The 17746-nt window shown below is 41.5% G+C and overlaps 1 protein-coding gene across 9 annotated transcripts in view; it reads right to left on the reverse strand.

The window, feature by feature from the left end:
• Positions 1-5316: 5316 nt before the first annotated feature.
• The window catches only part of LOC126262402 (protein rolling stone-like), a 141367-nt gene continuing 128937 nt past the window's right edge, over positions 5317-17746 (reverse strand). For all 9 annotated transcript variants that reach the window (XM_049959022.1, XM_049959019.1, XM_049959020.1 and 6 more), the window contains one exon: positions 5317-6038. In XM_049959022.1, coding sequence (XP_049814979.1) covers positions 5668-6038 — 371 coding nt within the window. In that variant the 3' untranslated portion in view covers positions 5317-5667. The remainder of the gene's footprint in view (positions 6039-17746) is intronic.

Below are 17746 nucleotides of genomic sequence, written 5' to 3' on the forward strand. Positions count from 1 at the left end.
AGGTACTGGGAGATGAAGAAGCTTGCACAGGATAGAGTAGCATGGAGAGCTGCATCAAACCAGTCTCAGGACTGAAGACCACAACAACAACAACAACAACATGCCAGTTTACACTACCACTGCTGGTGAATGACACTTCATCGCTAAGTAGAACGCTTGCAAAAAATCTGTCATCATCCCATAATTTCGCTTGTGCCCAGTGGCAGAACTGTACACAATGTTCAAAGTCGTCACCATGTAATTCCTGGTGCATAGCAATATGGTATGGGTGCAATCGATTTTGATGTAGTATTCTCAACACCGACATTTTTGAGATACCCGATTCTTGTGCAATTTGTTTGCTACTGATGTGCGGATTAGCTGCGACAGCCTCTAAAACACCTACTTGGACATCATCATTTGTTGCAGGTCGTGGTTGACATTTCACATGTGGCTAACACTTCCTGTTTCCTTATATAATGTAACTATCCAGCGAACGGTCCGGACATTTGGATGATGTCATCCAGGATGCCGAGCAGCATACATAGCACATGCCTGTTGGGCATTTTGATCACAATAGCCACACATCAACACGTTATCAACCTTTTCCGCAATTGGTAAACAGTCCATTTTAACACGGGTAATGTATCACAAAGCAAATATCGTCTGCACTGGCGGAATGTTACGTGATACCACGTACTTATATGTTTGTGACTATTACAGCACCATCTATCACAAAGCGAAAAAAGTGGTCCAACTAAAATGTTCATATTTCTTTACGTACTACACAAATATGTAATAAAAAATTGGGGTTCCTATATAAAAAAACGCAGTTGATATCCCTTTGACCTATGGCAGCGCCATCTAGCGGGCCAACCATAGCGCCATCTGGTTTCCCCCTTCAAGCTAGAAGAGTTTCGTTCTTTGTAGTTTTTTTGTTTGATGCTTATTTCGTGAGATATTTGGCCCGGTCACTATCAGTGGACCACCCTGTGTATATAGTGACCTTGTTTTTTACTTGTTACCATTGATTCATTTCAATGCTCAATGCTCAGATGTGGCTAACATCATTGTAACCTTTGAACGATGTATATCTATGGCTGCTGGATCAAATACGTGGCTGTTCTTTCAGACATGTCCAAAAGAACAGACACCATCCTTCCAACAGTGTGTTCATGATCAGCCTCTGGTGACCCTGATGTTGATGGAATGTTAAACCCTAATTTTCTTTTTTTCCTTTGATCAGTATTACTATAATAACAATTACTAGCAATAGTAACCAGTGCTCAAAGGCTACTATACAATGCCAAGAAATAAGAAATGGCTGACATTGTAGGTATATGTTATTGAAACACTGACAAGAAAGCAAGTCATAATTAACCAAAGTATAGGCTCTTGGTCTTGATGTTGGGATCAAGTTGAATATGAAAAATGGATTATCTTGGAATCAATGGCTCATGTCCTGTAATCAATAACTTCTGATATGAAATAAACAAAATTTCACTTTCTTCAGTATGCGTGATGCTGGGGAGTAGACTATCTAAATCATTCTGTTATTTTGCAACATGTTTTGAGAATCTATAAAGGTTTTGCATCATTACAATATGTTGTGCAAATGTGTCGTTATTGCCGTGTGGAGTGGCTGCGCGGTTAGAGGCGCCATGTCATGGATTGTGCTGCTGCTCCTGCTGGAGGTTCGAGTCCTCCCTCAGGAATGGGTGTGTGTATTGTTCTGAGCATAAGTTAGATTAAGTTAGTTTGAGTAGTGTGTAAGTCTAGGGACCAATGACCTTAGCAGTTTGGTCCCTTAGGAATTCACACACATTTGAACATTTTTGTTGTTATTGTGGCTGTCCCTGTGTGATTGGAATGTCATCCCTGTCATTGTTTGTAAACATATGTAGTTATCATGAGCACTACCTAAGGGCAGAAGCCCACACTCAGATGGGTTGCAGCATTTCAGCTGAAAACAGAGCACCAAAATGGATGTATTAGAGACATATGTGAAACTGTAGACCGAATTCCACATAGGACAGTCATGACCAGTGATTGAGTCTGCATCATCAATATGTAGAGAAGGCTTGTCAAGCAGGGAAGTCCAAAGAGGTGACGCAGACATGGAACCAGTTCCATCTGACAGGTCGTGTTGAGAATTTACACCATATAGGCCATCCATGTTTGACAGGTCCAAAGAATGATGGGAATCTACAACTTTTGAGTCAAAGGAACCATGGACTGAGTGCTCCAGAACTGAATTTAGTGTTCAAAGATGCTCTGTCTCATTGAACAGTTGATGACACTTGATGAGCACCACATTGTACTACAGCACCATGGACTCCATAGCAGGTGGGCAAGAACCCACACAGAATGGGCACCTCAGGATTGGCATTGGGTGTTTACAGACAAAACTGTGATCGGTTTGTACCCCAAGAATTGCAGTCAACATGTTTTGAGATAGCCCGGTAATATTGAATGCCTCAAACAGTGTGTCCCACATTTGCACATGGTGGTGGAGTGCTGTTCTGGATTGGCATTACATGTGGCCACCATACACCTTTCATGATTGTTGAGGGCAATCTCACTGCTCAGGGATGAGATTCTGCAACCAACAGTGGGACTGTGTTTCCAACATTTTGGAGACAATTTAATCTTGATGGAGGATAACTTGCTTACCATGCTGTTCTTGTCTACATGTTCCTTCAGCATGCAGTATAACCAGAATGGAGTGGCCTGCCTGTTTCCCAGACAGGTGTGGGATCGACTGAAATGAGCTGTTTTTTATTACTGGCAATGACCACGTACTCCACGGGACTTATGCAGAATTGCCATTGAAGAGTAGGACAAATCGGACCATAGCTGGCTTGATGATCTCATTGATATTCCATGGTGGGTTCAAGCCTGTATCTGAGGAAGTACACGTTTCCCCACACACTGACATTGCTCAGGAGTACTGTGAAAAAGCCACACAAGAAGCAGATAATTTTGTCTTTACAGAAACGTTTTTTTTTATTTATATACTTATTTGATGATCTGTACACATTTCAAATGAATATATATGCATACCTCATAGTCAATTTTTGTTCTGTGTGCCATAAATTTTGAAGTGGAGGAGTGATGCAAAAATTTTGTTGATATGTGTACTTATATAGCTGGTTTATATTCTTAAACGGCTTGAAAATTCAATTTTTTTTCTCTTTCTTTCCAGAACAGTTCACAAAAATAAAGCTAAAATATTGTAAGAAGTTCGCTCTCACCTAGGGGCCTGAGTGACCTGGTCCTCTTTTCCAGTCTTCCTGCCTGAGGAAGGAACTAACAGCACCAAAATTAAGGAACAGCTTTTTCTAATTTTTAGCGTCTTCAGAGGAGGTAGTGAATTGTGATTTATTAGTCACATAACACACATCCATATCTCATCAATCCAAACAATTTCAAGATTGGATTAATTAAAAATATAAAGGAAAATTAACATGGTGCTTTTAATGGTTCAAATTCCCCTGCCACACTTGAGTACAATCTGCAGAACATTCATACAGCCACGTGAAACTGTGAGAAAAGTCCTCCTTTGGGACGTTGTTCATCCTGTGCCTCACACACACATCTTCAGAGACCTATTGTGCGATTTGTCATTATGTGGTTGGTTCCTATTGATAACACCAAGTCTTGTAACTGTGATGATTTATCCAGAAACATATTATCTGCATTTTCCTTTTCAGTTAAGTTGTGGCAGCATCTACACATCATTGTTTTTGTTCAGGAGTCAAAGTGTATGGGGCAAACTTTGCACATACTCTTCTCTTGGTCAAAGAATTCTGGAGAATGTCTTAATCACTTGATTTAGAGATGTTCAGTTCATTGCTCCATTGTGATTTGTGGCACTATATTGGCACACTTGGTCCTCATGTCCATTATTCTACATCATCTGCTCACAACTGACTCGTCAAATGCACATCTGTGTTAACAGTTGTTAGTTCAAGCTGCCACCATAGCTATTGTACTGACATCATCTGTACATCAGGAATAAAATGTGTCTCAGAACTTTTTGGATGGATGATGTAATCTGAACCACTTGTTTCAGATACAGGATACATGTCAAAAATTTGAAACAGAACTTCACAACAAGTGCAGAATAACCGATGCTAATACATTATCCTAATAATAACACATTTTTGGTACTGAAAAAAAAAACTAATACTAAATGTAACTTTGCTCAAATTATCAATTCATCCCCCATGAATTATTCTCCTACAAAACAGCAGGAGCCTTATTTTTAGAGGATCTGCCTTGATATTAACTATATTTTTGCCTATTAATTTATCATATATATTTTCATCCTCATCTGCTCCAGAGAGTGTGCCTATAATTTCAACTAGTGTGTGGAAAGTATGAAATTCTCTTGCTTCTCATGTTGTATGCATGACTAAAATGCATTGTAGTCTCACAGTTGAACTGTTGGAACATTATGTTCTGTTGATTTTAAGGGCCTGTGGCATTCCAAACATTAGTAGCAACAAGAAAGCAAGCTAGCATAGGAATAATAATCAAGCAGAAAAAAAGAAGAGATATGAAGGAGAAAGAGAGAAACAGGAACAGATATAGAGGGGAAAAGAGAGAAACAGAAATGATACAGAACAAAATAAATGCAAGAAACATGTGGATTGATATTATGGGATAGTGAAGAGGAAAGAAAGACCATAAGACAAAAACTGTTAAAAGAACAGCATTATGATGAAAAATATGAATGTATGATAATAATGAAAAGTCAGAAGGAGAAGATGGAAGAAAGAAAGAAGGGAAGAGAATGTGGTGGAAGAAAAATCAGGGAAAGTAATGAACAAGAAATAACAGAACAGATGACAAAAAAATGGTTCAAATGGCTCTGAGCACTATGGGGCTTAGCATCTGAGATCATCAGTCCCCTAGAACTTAGACCTACTTAAACCTAACTAACCTAAGGACATCACACACAACCATGCCTGAGGCAGGATTCGAACCTGTGACCATAGCGGTTACACAGTTCCAGACTGAAGCACCTAGAACCGCTCGCCCCAACGGCCGGCAAAAGATGACAACTAAATGTGTGTTCCCTTCTCAGCTATTTCCTCATTTTTGTATGATTCATGTTTATTTCTTTCCCTTTCTATTTTTATCAACATTTCTGTGAATCAGTGAATAAACAGATAACTACAAGATAGTTGTGGAACCTGCTTTGTATGAATGTTAGAAAATCATAAGTTGATGGGAGTTAGAGTAGACCAGTAAAAAAATAGAAACTTTGTAGTTGCTTAAATTACAAATTATAAAAATATAATTTTATGTATTTACATATTTTATTGACAGTTTATTTTCCATTTTCACAAAAGAATCTTAAGGAATTGGTGACAGGGAGTAAACAAAATGTTTATCTATTGCACTTTGTTTCTATAAATAAAATATGACGGGAGAATGTACATAATGCAGAAGATGAGGAATTACTTTGGAATGATGCACTGGTGAGACTACACACATAATGAAACAAGCAAGCAACCTGTTGAGAGATAGCTCTAACCTGTGCTCTTCCTCCACATGCTTTTTTACACATACAGGTTCAAAGATAAGTTATCAGAAAGCTACTTATTCTAGAAATAAAATCAGTCTTTTTCACACATATTTAACATATAAAAGAATTAATTCTTAACTTCTGCTGTTCATCTAATAGGGCAAACACTTGTCACTATGTTTTGCTGTCCATCGAAACTTTACAAGATGTCTGCATGCTGCATTTATTCCTGCCAATGCTGAGTGCATTACAGCTATAAATATGAGGCCCAATAGACATGCCAGAAAGGCATACCCCGTCTTCTCCCAGTTTAGAATGTCATATATATAAGTGCGTCCAAATCTGTCTGTGCCACCAGCAAGGTAATAGATCCCACTGAATATCACATAAACCAATGCAAAGAACAGTGGTAAATACATGTGGCTGATTCTTAAAGGGTGTGCAATGATAAGCAGGTCGATGGTCATCATTATGCCATTCATGGCATGTGTGAGGATGTTCACTGCATCTAATGGATGCTGCTCTGTAACAGAACAAATTAAGGTACATATAAATGTAAGTATTGTAATTTCAGTGAGGTAAATTGAAAAAGTAAAACAAGACTGTTATCTTAAATAACAGCTAGCAAAAATTTTCCTGAAGGTGGATACAAGATAGCTAATTTAACTCTTTCAGTACCAGTGATTTTTGCCTGAAACCACCACTTTATTATTATTACTATTTCTAAGTAGCAGTGCCTTTTACATGAAATCATCAATGATATTGAAAAAAAGAGACATCTAGTGGTACACTGAGGTACTTCTATGAGTATAGTGCATTGCAGCAGTCACTTACAACATTCAAAGCAACAGTTGTCACAGATGGTTCAAATGGCTCTGAGCACTATGGGACTTAAATTCTAAGGTCATCAGTCCCCTAGAACTTAGAACTACTTAAACCTAACTAACCTAAGGACATCACACACATCCATGCCCGAGGCAGGATTCGAACCTGCGACCGTAGCGGCCACGCGGTTCCAGACTGTAGCGTCTTTAACCACTTGGCCACCACGGCCGGCAGTTGTCACAGAGATTGCACTATGTGACTGTAGGAGATTGTGATACATGCCTTTTTTTAAATAGTGCTCATATCAAGACAATCATTGTTAGTGAAAGTAAGTATAAATAATGTTGTAACATAAATTTGGCTGTCACATCTGCAGTGGTGAGTAGTCCCTCTCAAAACATAGCAAGTGTCTCACTGATGCCTCCACAGACCATAATACCCTCCCAGCATTGTACAAAAACAGATCTCGCATGCCTTACCTATCCAGTCACCCACCATCCCTCAAAGTTGCACTGTCCAGCAGTAAAGGAGCCTTCCCCTCATGACCCAGTACTACCCAGGATTGGAGGAACTGAATCACATTCTACACCAAGGTTTCTACTACCTCTCGTCATGCCCTGAAATGAAGAATGTCCTATCCACTATCCTTCCTATCCCTTCCACAATGCTATTCCACCGCTCACTGAACCTACACAACACCCTTGTCCATCCGTATACAACCTCTGCTCCCAACCCCTTGTCTAAGGGCTCATATCCCTGTAATAGACCTAGATGCATGACCTGCCCCCTACTTCCTCCCACCACCACCTACTCTAGTCCAGTCACAAACATCACCTATCACATCAATGGCAGGGCTATATGTGAAACCGGTCATATGATCTACAAGCTAAGCTGCAACCACTGCGCTGCATTCTACAAGCTGTCTGTCCGCATGAATGGCCACCAACAAACTGCGGCCAAGAAACAGCTAGACCACCTTGTTGTTGAGCATGCCAGCCAACACAACATTCTTCATTTCAGTGACCACTTCACAGCCTGTGACAACTGACATCTGGATCCTTTCCACCAACCCCAGCTTTTCTGAATTGCGCAGATGGGAACTCTCCCTCCAATATATCGTACGTTCCCATGACCCTCCTGTTCTCAATCTTTGCTAGTCATTGTCTTTTAACCACTATCCCCTTCCCTGTTCCAATTCCAGCAGTACGCAGCCCTCTGTTCCACCAACACACCCACAGTCTTTTTACTTCTCTCCTTTTCCACTGCCAGAGCCCCCACCACCCACCCTCTGTCTAACCTCCTGACTGTACCTAACTGCCCTACCCTTTACCCACCTCATCCCTGTATGCTCCCACAAGCAGCACTATGTTGACTAATTCTGATGAAGATCTGATTGGACAATAGCTTTGTTTGATAGTCTTTTTGTTGTGCCTTGGCATCTCCACTATATGGTGAGTGACAACTATCCTTTTCATAACACAGTGATTGTTGTTGTGGTCTTCAGTCCTGAGACTGGTTTGATGCAGCTCTCCATGCTACTCTATCCTGTGCAAGCTTCTTCATCTCCCAGTACCTACTGCAACCTACATCCTTCTGAATCTGTTTAGTGTATGCATCTCTTGGTCTCCCCCTACGATTTTTACCCTCCATGCTGCCCTCCAGTACTAAATTGGTGATCCCTTGATGCCTCAGAACATGTCCTACCAACCGATTCCTTCTTCGGGTCAAGTTGTGCCACAAACTCCTCTTCTCCCCAATCCTATTCAGTACCTCCTCATTAGTTATGTGATCTACCCATCTAATCTTCAGCATTCTTCTGTAGCACCACATTTCGAAAGCTTCTATTCTCTTCTTTTCCAAACTATTTATCGTCCATGTTTCACTTCCATACATGGCTACACTCCATACAAATACTTTCAGAAAAGACTTCCTGACACTTAAATCTATACTCGATGTTAACAAATTTCTCTTCTTCAGAAACGCTTTCCTTGCCATTGCCAGTCTACATTTTATATCCTCTCTACTTCGACCATCATCGGTTATTTTGCTCCCCAAATAGCAAAACTCCTTTACTACTTTAAGTGTCTCATTTCCTAATCTAATACCCTCAACATCACCCGACTTACTTCGACTACATTCCATTATCCTCGTTTTGCTTTTGTTGATGTTCATCTTATATCCTCCCTTCAAGACACCATCCATTCCGTTCAACTGCTCTTCCAAGTCCTTTGCTGTCTCTGACAGAATTACAATGTCATCGGCGAACCTCAAAGTTTTTATTTCTTCTCCATGGATTTTAATACCTACTCCGAATTTTTCTTTTGTTTCCTTTACTGCTTGCTCAATATACAGATTGAATAACATCGGGGAGAGGCTACAACCCTGCCTTACTCCCTTCCCAACCACTGCTTCCCTTTCATGTCCCTCGACTCTTATAACTGCCATCTGGTTTCTGTACAAATTGTAAATAGCCTTTCGCTCCCTGTATTTTACCCCTGCCACCTTTAGAATTTGAAAGAGAGTATTCCAGTCAACATTGTCAAAAGCTTTCTCTAAGTCTACAAATGCTAGAAACGTAGGTTTGCCTTTCCTTAATCTTTCTTCTAAGATAAGTCGTAAGGTTAGTATTGCCTCACGCGTTCCAGTATTTCTACGGAATCCAAACTGATCTTCCCCGAGGTCGGCTTCTACCAGTTTTTCCATTCATCTGTAAAGAATTCGTGTTAGTATTTTGCAGCTGTGGCTTATTAAACTGATAGTTCGGTAATTATCACTTCTGTCAACACCTGCTTTCTTTGGGATTGGAATTATTATATTCTTCTTGAAGTCTGAGGGTATTTCGCCTGTTTCATACATCTTGCTGACCAGATGGTAGAGTTTTGTCAGGACTGGCTCTCCCAAGGCCGTCAGTAGTTCCAATGGAATGTTGTCTACTCCGGGGGCCTTGTTTCGACTCAGGTCTTTCAATGCTCTGTCAAACTCTTCACGCAGTATCGTATCTCCCATTTCATCTTCATCTACATCTTCTTCCATTTCCATAATATTGTCCTCAAGTACATCGCCCTTGTATAGACCCTCTATATACTCCTTCCACCTTTCTGCTTTCTCTTCTTTGCTTAGAACTGGGTTTCCATCTGAGCTCTTGATGTTCATACAAGTGGTTCTCTTTTCTCCAAAGGCCTCTTTAATTTTCCTGTAGGCAGTATCTATCTTACCCCTAGTGAGATAAGCCTCTACATCCTTCATTTGTCCTCTAGCCATCCCTGCTTAGCCATTTTGCACTTCCTGTCAATCTCATTTTTGAGACGTTTGTATTCCTTTTTGCCTGCTTCATTTACTGCATTTTTTATATTTTCTCCTTTCATCAATTAAATTCAATATTTCTTCTGTTACCCAAGGATTTCTACTAGCCCTCGTCTTTTTACCTACTTTATCCTCTGCTGCCTTCACTACTTCATCCCTCAAAGCTACCCATCCTTCTTCTACTGTATTTCTTTCCCCCATTCCTGTCAAATGTTCCCTTATGCCCTCCCTGAAACTCTGTACAACCTCTGGTTCTTTCAGTTTATCCAGGTCCCATCTCCTTAAATTCCCACCTTTTTGCAGTTTCTTCAGTTTTAATTTACAGGTCATAACCAATAGATTGTGGTCAGTGTCCACATCTGCCCCTGGAAATGTCTTACAATTTAAAACCTGGTTCCTAAATCTCTGTCTTACCATTATATAATCTATCTGATACCTTTTAGTACCTCCAGGGTTCTTCCATGTATACAACCTTCTATCATGATTCTTAAACCAAGTGTTAGCTATGATTAAGTTCTGCTCTGTGCAAAATTCTACCAGGCGGGTTCCTCTTTCATTTCTTAGCCCCAATCCATATTCACCTACTACGTTTCCCTCTCTCCCTTTTCCTACACTCGAATTCCAGTCACCCATGACTATTAAATTTTCGTCTCCCTTCACTATCTGAATAATTTCTTTTATTTCATCATACATTTCTTCAATTTCTTCGTCATCTGCAGAGCTAGTTGGCATATAAACTTGTACTACTGTAGTAGGTGTGGGCTTCGTATCTATCTTGGCCACAATAATGCGTTCACTAAGCTGTTTGTAGTAGCTTACCCGCGTTCCTATTTTCCTATTCATTATTAAACCTACTCCTGCATTACCCCTATTTGACATTGTGTTTATAAGCCTGTAGTCACCTGACCAGAAGTCTTGTTCCTCCTGCCACCGAACTTCACTAATTCCCACTATATCTAACTTTAACCTATCCATTTCCCTTTTCAAATTTTCTAACCTACCTGCCCGATTAAGGGACCTGACATTCCACGCTCCGATCCGTAGAACGCCAGTTTTCTTTCTCCTGATAACGACATCCTCTTGAGTAGTCCCCGCCCGGAGATCCGAATGGGGGACTATTTTACCTCCGGAATATTTTACCCAAGAGGACGCCATCATCATTTAATCATACAGTAAAGCTGCATGCCCTCGGGAAAAATTACGGCCGTAGTTTCCCCTTGCTTTCAGCCGTTCGCAGTACCAGCACAGCAAGGCCGTTTTGGTTATTGTTACAAGGCCAGATCAGTCAATCATCCAGACTGTTGCCCTTGCAACTACTGAAAAGGCTGCTGCCCCTCTTCAGGAACCACACGTTTGTCTGGCCTCTCAACAGATACCCCTCCGTTGTGGTTGTACCTATGGTACGGCTATCTGTATCGCTGAGGCACGCAAGCCTCCCCACCAACGGCAAGGTCCATGGTTCATGGGGGGGACACAGTGATTATTCCACCTGGATTTTCCATTCTTTGAGTTACTACTACTGTTGTTATGAGTTGTTTTGAAATGAAACCACTGGAGTAGTATCTACTTTTGATACAGATTTATTAAAGTTTAGCCCCATTTTTTCTTGTTATGTAGGACTCTAGTCTGTTTTAGGCATTATGAGTTCGTGTAAATCTTGAGATGTGGGAATGTGTCTATAAAAAATGTGAAATTGTTTCTAAATATACTGCTGGAAAAAAAATTGTACACCTGTAAGGATGACATCAATTTTGATCTGATGACGGCATATGCCACCTGGGAGATATTAGATGAACTGGTAATGGTTTCAATGTGTTTGCAAACAGAGCATAACAGCATAGCTACCAGAGCACCATCTTTGTCTACCCTTTAACAGGGAATTCTCACAGCCAGAAGACTCAGTGTGGTGCAAGTATGTTAAGCAAGCAGATAACCATGCCATGGAGACGCACTTATGCTTCCTACAGCCAACTGAGTGAGTTTGAAAAGGGTCAAACTGACCTTCCAAGTAGTGGGACAATCCTTGTGTGATTGTCACATAAGTTAGATGTGCTGCATCAGTTGTGCAATAATGCTAACATCAGTGGTCACATGACCATTCTCACACCTGTGGACAATGTCCTGGACATCCACACAGCACAGATGCCTGCCAGGATTGTCGTATTGATGTGTTGTGAACTGGTTATTAGCAGTGGGACTATGGGCACACACACATCTAGGCCATCCTCCACTCACATGACAGCATCAACTTGCCATCAGAGGACCACTTGGAAGATGGAATGGCATGCTGTGATCTTCAGCAATGAAAGATTCTGGCTGCACACAAATGTTGGTCATTTGCGTGTATACCATAGACACGATGAGTGGTGTCTCACAGAGAGCATTTGTCCATGACATCCTGGCACCACCCCAGGTCTTATGATCTGGGATGCAATAAGCTACAACTATTTTTCGCCTTTGGTGTTTCTTGGGGGAGGGAACTAACCAGCACTCGGTACATGCAGAATGTTGTTAGACCCGTTCTTTTGTCATTCTTGCAACAGGCAGGTGATGTGTTGTTCCAATGGGATAATGCTGACCCACACACTACCCATGAAAGTCAATACACTATCCATAATGTGCAGCAACTTCCTTGGGCAGCATGATCTCCAAACTTTTCTCCAATTGAGCATGTGTGGGATATGATGGCGTGTGGGTAAGCCACTACAAACAGCGTAGGGAATGCATATTGTGGCCAAGATAGACACAAAGCCCATGCTTACCACAGTAGTACAAGTTTATATGCCAACTAGCTCTGCAGATGACGAAGATATTGATGAAATCTATAATGAGATAAAAGAAATTATTAAGATACTGAAGGGAGACGAAAATTTAATAGTCATGGGTGACTGTAATTCGATAGTAGGAAAAGGAAGAGAAGGAAAAATAGTAGGTGGGTATGGAATGGGGGTAAGGAATGAAAGAGGAAGCTGCCTGGTAGAATTTTGCACAGAGCGTAACTTAATCATAGCTAACACTTGGTTCAAGACTCATGAAAGAAGGCTGTATACATGGAAGAGGCCTGGAGGTACTGGAAGGTTTCAGATAGATTATGTAATGGTAAAGCAGAGATTTAGGAACCAGGTTTGAAACTGCAAGACATTTCCAGGGGCAGAAATGGACTCTGACCACAATGTACTGGTTATGAACTGTAGATTAAAACTGAAGAAACTGCAAAAAGATGGGAATTTAAGGAGATGGAACCTGGATAAACTGACTAAACCAGAAGTTGTAGAGAGTTTCAGGAAGAGCATTAGGTAACAATTGACAAGAATGGGGGAAAGAAATACAGTAGAAGAACAATGGGTAGCTTTGAGAGATGAAATAGTGAAGGCAGCAGAGGATCAAGTACGTAAAAAGATGAGGACTAGAAGAAATCCTTGGGTAACAGAATACATATTGAATTTAACTGATGAAAGGAGAAAATATAAAAATGCAGTAAATGAAGCAGGCTAAAAGGAATACAAATGTCTCAAAAATGAGATCGACAGGAAGTGCAAAATGGCTAAGCAGGGACAGCTAGAGGACAGATGTAAGGATGTAGAGGCATACGGCACTAGGAGTAAGACAGATACTGCCTACAAAAAAATTAAAGAGACCTTCGGAGAAACGAGAATCACTTGTATGAATATCAAGAGCTCAGATGGAAACCCAGTTCTAAACAAAGAAGGGAAAGCAGAAAGATGGAAGGAGTATATAGAGAGAGTATACAAGGGCAATGTACTTGAGGACAATATTATGGAAATGGAAGACGATGAAGATGAAATGGGAGCTATGATACTGTGCAAAGAGTTTGAAACCGCACTGAAAGACCTAAGTTGAAATTAGTCCCTGGGAGTAGACAACATTCCATTAGAACTACTGATAGCCTTGGGAGAGCCAGCCATGACAAAACTCTACAATCTGGTGAGCAAGATGTATGAGACAGGCGAAATACACTCAGACTTCACAAAGAATATAATAATTCCAATCTCAAAGCAAGCAGGTGTTGACAGATGTGGATATTACCAAACTGTCAGTTTAATAAGTTACAGCTGCAAAATACTAACACGAATTCTGTAAAGACGAATGAAAAAACTGGTAGAAGCCGACCTCGGGGAAGACCAGTTTGGATTCCGTAGAAATTTTTGAACACGTGAGGCAATACTGACCCTATGACTTATCTTAGAAGATAGATTAAGTTTCTAGCATTTGTAAATTTAGAGAAAGTTTTGTACAATGTTGACTGGAATACTCTCTTACAAATTCTGAAAGTGGCAGGAGTTAAAAATAAGGAGCGAAAGACTATTGACAATTTGTACAGAAACCAGATGGCAGTTATAAGAGTCGAGGGGCAAGAAAGGGAAGCAGTGGTTGGGAAGAGAGCCTATCCCAATGTTATTCAATCTGTATATTCAGCAAGCAGTAAAGGAAACAAAAGAATAATTCCGAGTAGGAATTAAAATCCATAGAGAAGAAATAAAAACTTTGAGGCTTGCCGATGACATTGTAATTCTGTCAGAGACAGCAAAGGACTTGGAAGAGCAGTTGAACAGAATGGACAGTGTCTTGAAAGGAGGATATAAGATGAACATCAACAAAAGCAAAATGAGGATAATGGCATGTAGTCGAATTAAGTCGGGTGATGCTGAGGGAATTAGATTAGGAAATGAGACACTTAAAGTAGTTTTTGCTATTTTTTGGGGGGGTAAAATAACTGATGATGGTCGAAGGAGAGAAGATATAAAATGTAGACTGGCAATGGCAAGGAAATCGTTTCTGAAGAAGATAAATTTGTTAACATCGAGTATAGATTTAAGTTTAAGGAAGTCATTTCTGAAAGTATTTGTATGGAGTGTAGCCATGTTTGGAAGTGAAACACGGACGATAAATAGTTTGGCCAAGAAGAGGATAGAAGCTTTCAAAATGTGGTACTACAGAAGAATGTTGAAGATTAGATGGATAGATCACATAACTAATGAGGAGGTACTGAATAGGATTGGGGAGAAGAGGAGTTTGTGGCACAAGTTGACTAGAAGAAGGGATCGGTTGGTAGGACATGTTCTGAGGCATCAAGGGATCACCAATTTAGTATTGGAGGGCAGCATGGAGGGTAAAAATCGTAGAAGGAGGCCAAGAGATGAATACACTGAGCAGATTCAGAAGGATGTGGATTGCAGTAGGTACTGGGAGATGAAGGAGCTTGCATAGGATAGAGTAGCATGGAGAGCTGCATCAAATCTGTCTCTGGACAGATGACCACAACAAGGGATATGACGAAAAGAAGTGACTCTTGAGCTTCATCAAGCAACAACTCCTACAGAACTATGTGAACAGGTTGAGCAAGTGTGGTATAGCATATAAACCAGGGTAGTATTTGCCATCTGTATGACTGAGTGGATGACAGAATCATGGGCTGCATTGTCACCCAGGGAGGCTACAGCGGTGTAGCCTAATAAGGGTGTTCCAGCATTGGTCAATACCTGATACTTCAGAACTGCTTGCCCTGCTAACCACTGTGATGGTTCAAATGGCTCTGAGCACTATAGGACTCAACTGCTGTGGTCATAAGTCCCCTAGAACTTAGAACTACTTAAACCTAACTAACCTAAGGACATCACACACACCCATGCCCGAGGCAGGATTCGAACCTGCGACGGTAGCGGTCGTGCTGTTCCAGACTGTAGCACCTTTAACCGCTCGGCCACTCCGGCCGGCTAACCACTGTGAAGTGCGTAGCAGAGACTACTTTCCTTTCTCATCGCTTACTAGGAGGGTCTCTTCCACTCTCGTATGTACTGCGAGAACAACAATTTCTTAAATGCCTCCGCGAGGGATACCTCTTTATATCTTATCGGATCTCCTTTTGCCCGGCGTAGTGCAGCACCTCGACATGGTATGAATTCAGCCAGTCGTTGGAAGTCACCTGCAGAAACATTGAGCCATGCCGCCTCTATAGCCGTCCATAATTGCGAAAGTGTTGTCGGTGCAGGGTTTTCTGCACTAACTCATCTCTCGATTACGTCCCATATATGTTTGGCAGGATGCATGTCTGGCGATCTGGGTGGCCAAACCATTCCCTCAAATTATTCAGAATGTCCTCCAAACTGATCACGAACAGTGGTGGCCGGCCGGAGTGGCCGTGCGGTTCTAGGCGCTACAGTCAGGAACCGCAAGACCACTACGGTCGCAGGTTCGAATCCTGCCTCGGGCATGGATGTGTGTGATGTCCTTAGGTTAGTTAGGTTTAAGTAGTTCTAAGTTCTAGGGGACTGATGACCATAGATGTTAAGTCCCATAGTGCTCAGAGCCCTACTGATCGGTAAATGTATTCATTTCATGTACTCCATGAGCACTGTTGCAATAATAAATGCTGAGTGAATTGGAAACCTCTAAAAGGGTGTTTTTTCTTTTTTTTGTTTTGTTTTGTCAGTGCATACCTCATGCAATCATGTGTTGTTGAAAACTGTGTGTCCCAGTGTTCCAAAGTGAAACCACACCTTTAAAACAATTGATTGTTTAATTTTTGCCAATGTTGTCTTGTATTCATTGCTTACTCTATCATAGAAAGGGAAATTTTGTAAAAAATATTAAAATGATATTCCAAAGGGAAACTACCTCCTTAAAATAATTGATTGTTTACTTTTTGTGAATTTCTTCTTGTATTTGCTGCTTACAATATGGAAACACTATTTTATGAAAAATTTTAAAGGTAAGTTTTTCATATTGTAGGGACACAAAGGATTAAACCAGAAAAGAAACATAGAAATTGTGACTCGCCGATCATTCAAAGTGTCGCCGCGCAATTACGCGCGTCCTCTACATGCGGCGCTGTCTGCCAGCCATGCAGCAGCCACGCCACCTAAGCGGCCGGGCAGCCAGCGGACGCCAGACTTGGGCTCAGTGCTCATTCGAATGTCAACTTGCTCAGTGACTTATATGTGTTGTGTCGTTCTGAAATATATGTGTTAAACTTGACGTTATAACAACTGGCGACGAGGTAGTGGATTTTTCCTTTTCATCGTTGACCCACAGGTTTCCATGGCTACTGTCGAGCAACTATTGCAAGGTCTCATTGAACAGCAAACGCTTCTAACATCGGCCATTCGCGATTTCGTCGCGGCATCAAATGCGGGCGTTTCTCGTCGTTGTCTATACCTCCTTTTCCTCCTTACGACGAGACGGCAGAAGACTGGTCTGATTACGAAAAACGTCTTCGACAGCACTTCTTGGCATTTCATGTCGCGGACGAACAAACATGTAAGTCTCTGTTCCTTTCATGGATTTCCCCTCAAATGTATCGGTTGTTGTCGCAATTGGCTCCTTTGAAAGATCCTGCGTATTTGTCCTTTGCTGAAATGTGCTCACTTCTGTCCGTATATTTTCAAAAGCAAACTCATGTGGTAGCCTCTTGTGTTGCCTTTTATCGTTGTCAAAAACAACCGCATCAGTCCTATCGCGCTTGGGCTGCTGAACTTCACGGCCTCAGTCGAAAGTGTCAATTTGTTACTGCCGTTCACAAAGAATCCTATGCCGATTCCATGGTACGGGATGCTATTATCCAGTCGGTGCCCGACAAAGAAGTTCGGCAACGTGCCCTTCAGTTAGCAAATCCGACTCTAGATGAAGTCCTATCCATCGCGCAGTCTTTTGAAATTTCTCGCGCCGCTGGGGCGCAAATAGAGGCGTGGGGTGACGTCGGGGAAATACAACCACTGTGTGCTGTTGACGACGCGTGTGATGCGTCCCTCCCGGCCGACGTGGCCGCAGTACGCCCCCATGCGCAGCCTCGGCCTACCCGTAAACAACCCTCTAAGAAACTGCAGCAAAACCAACGGCAACTTCCTTCATGTCCGCGGTGTTTTACGAAACATTCACGGGAAGACTGTCCCCAACGTTGGGCCGTGTGTCACAATTGCAAAAAGAAGGGTCATGTGTCTGCCGTTTGCAAATCCGACCGCATACATGATGTTCATGACCGTGACGCTGATTCTCCTTCTGTGTTGTCTATCAATTGCACTTCTTCCCTTTCAGGGAAGTTATTCCTCACTGTCCAAATCCTTGGTCGGGATGTTTGCATGCAGG

The sequence above is a fragment of the Schistocerca nitens genome, chromosome 6, assembly GCF_023898315.1.
Source record: "Schistocerca nitens isolate TAMUIC-IGC-003100 chromosome 6, iqSchNite1.1, whole genome shotgun sequence".
NCBI classification, from domain to species: Eukaryota; Metazoa; Arthropoda; class Insecta; order Orthoptera; family Acrididae; genus Schistocerca; species Schistocerca nitens.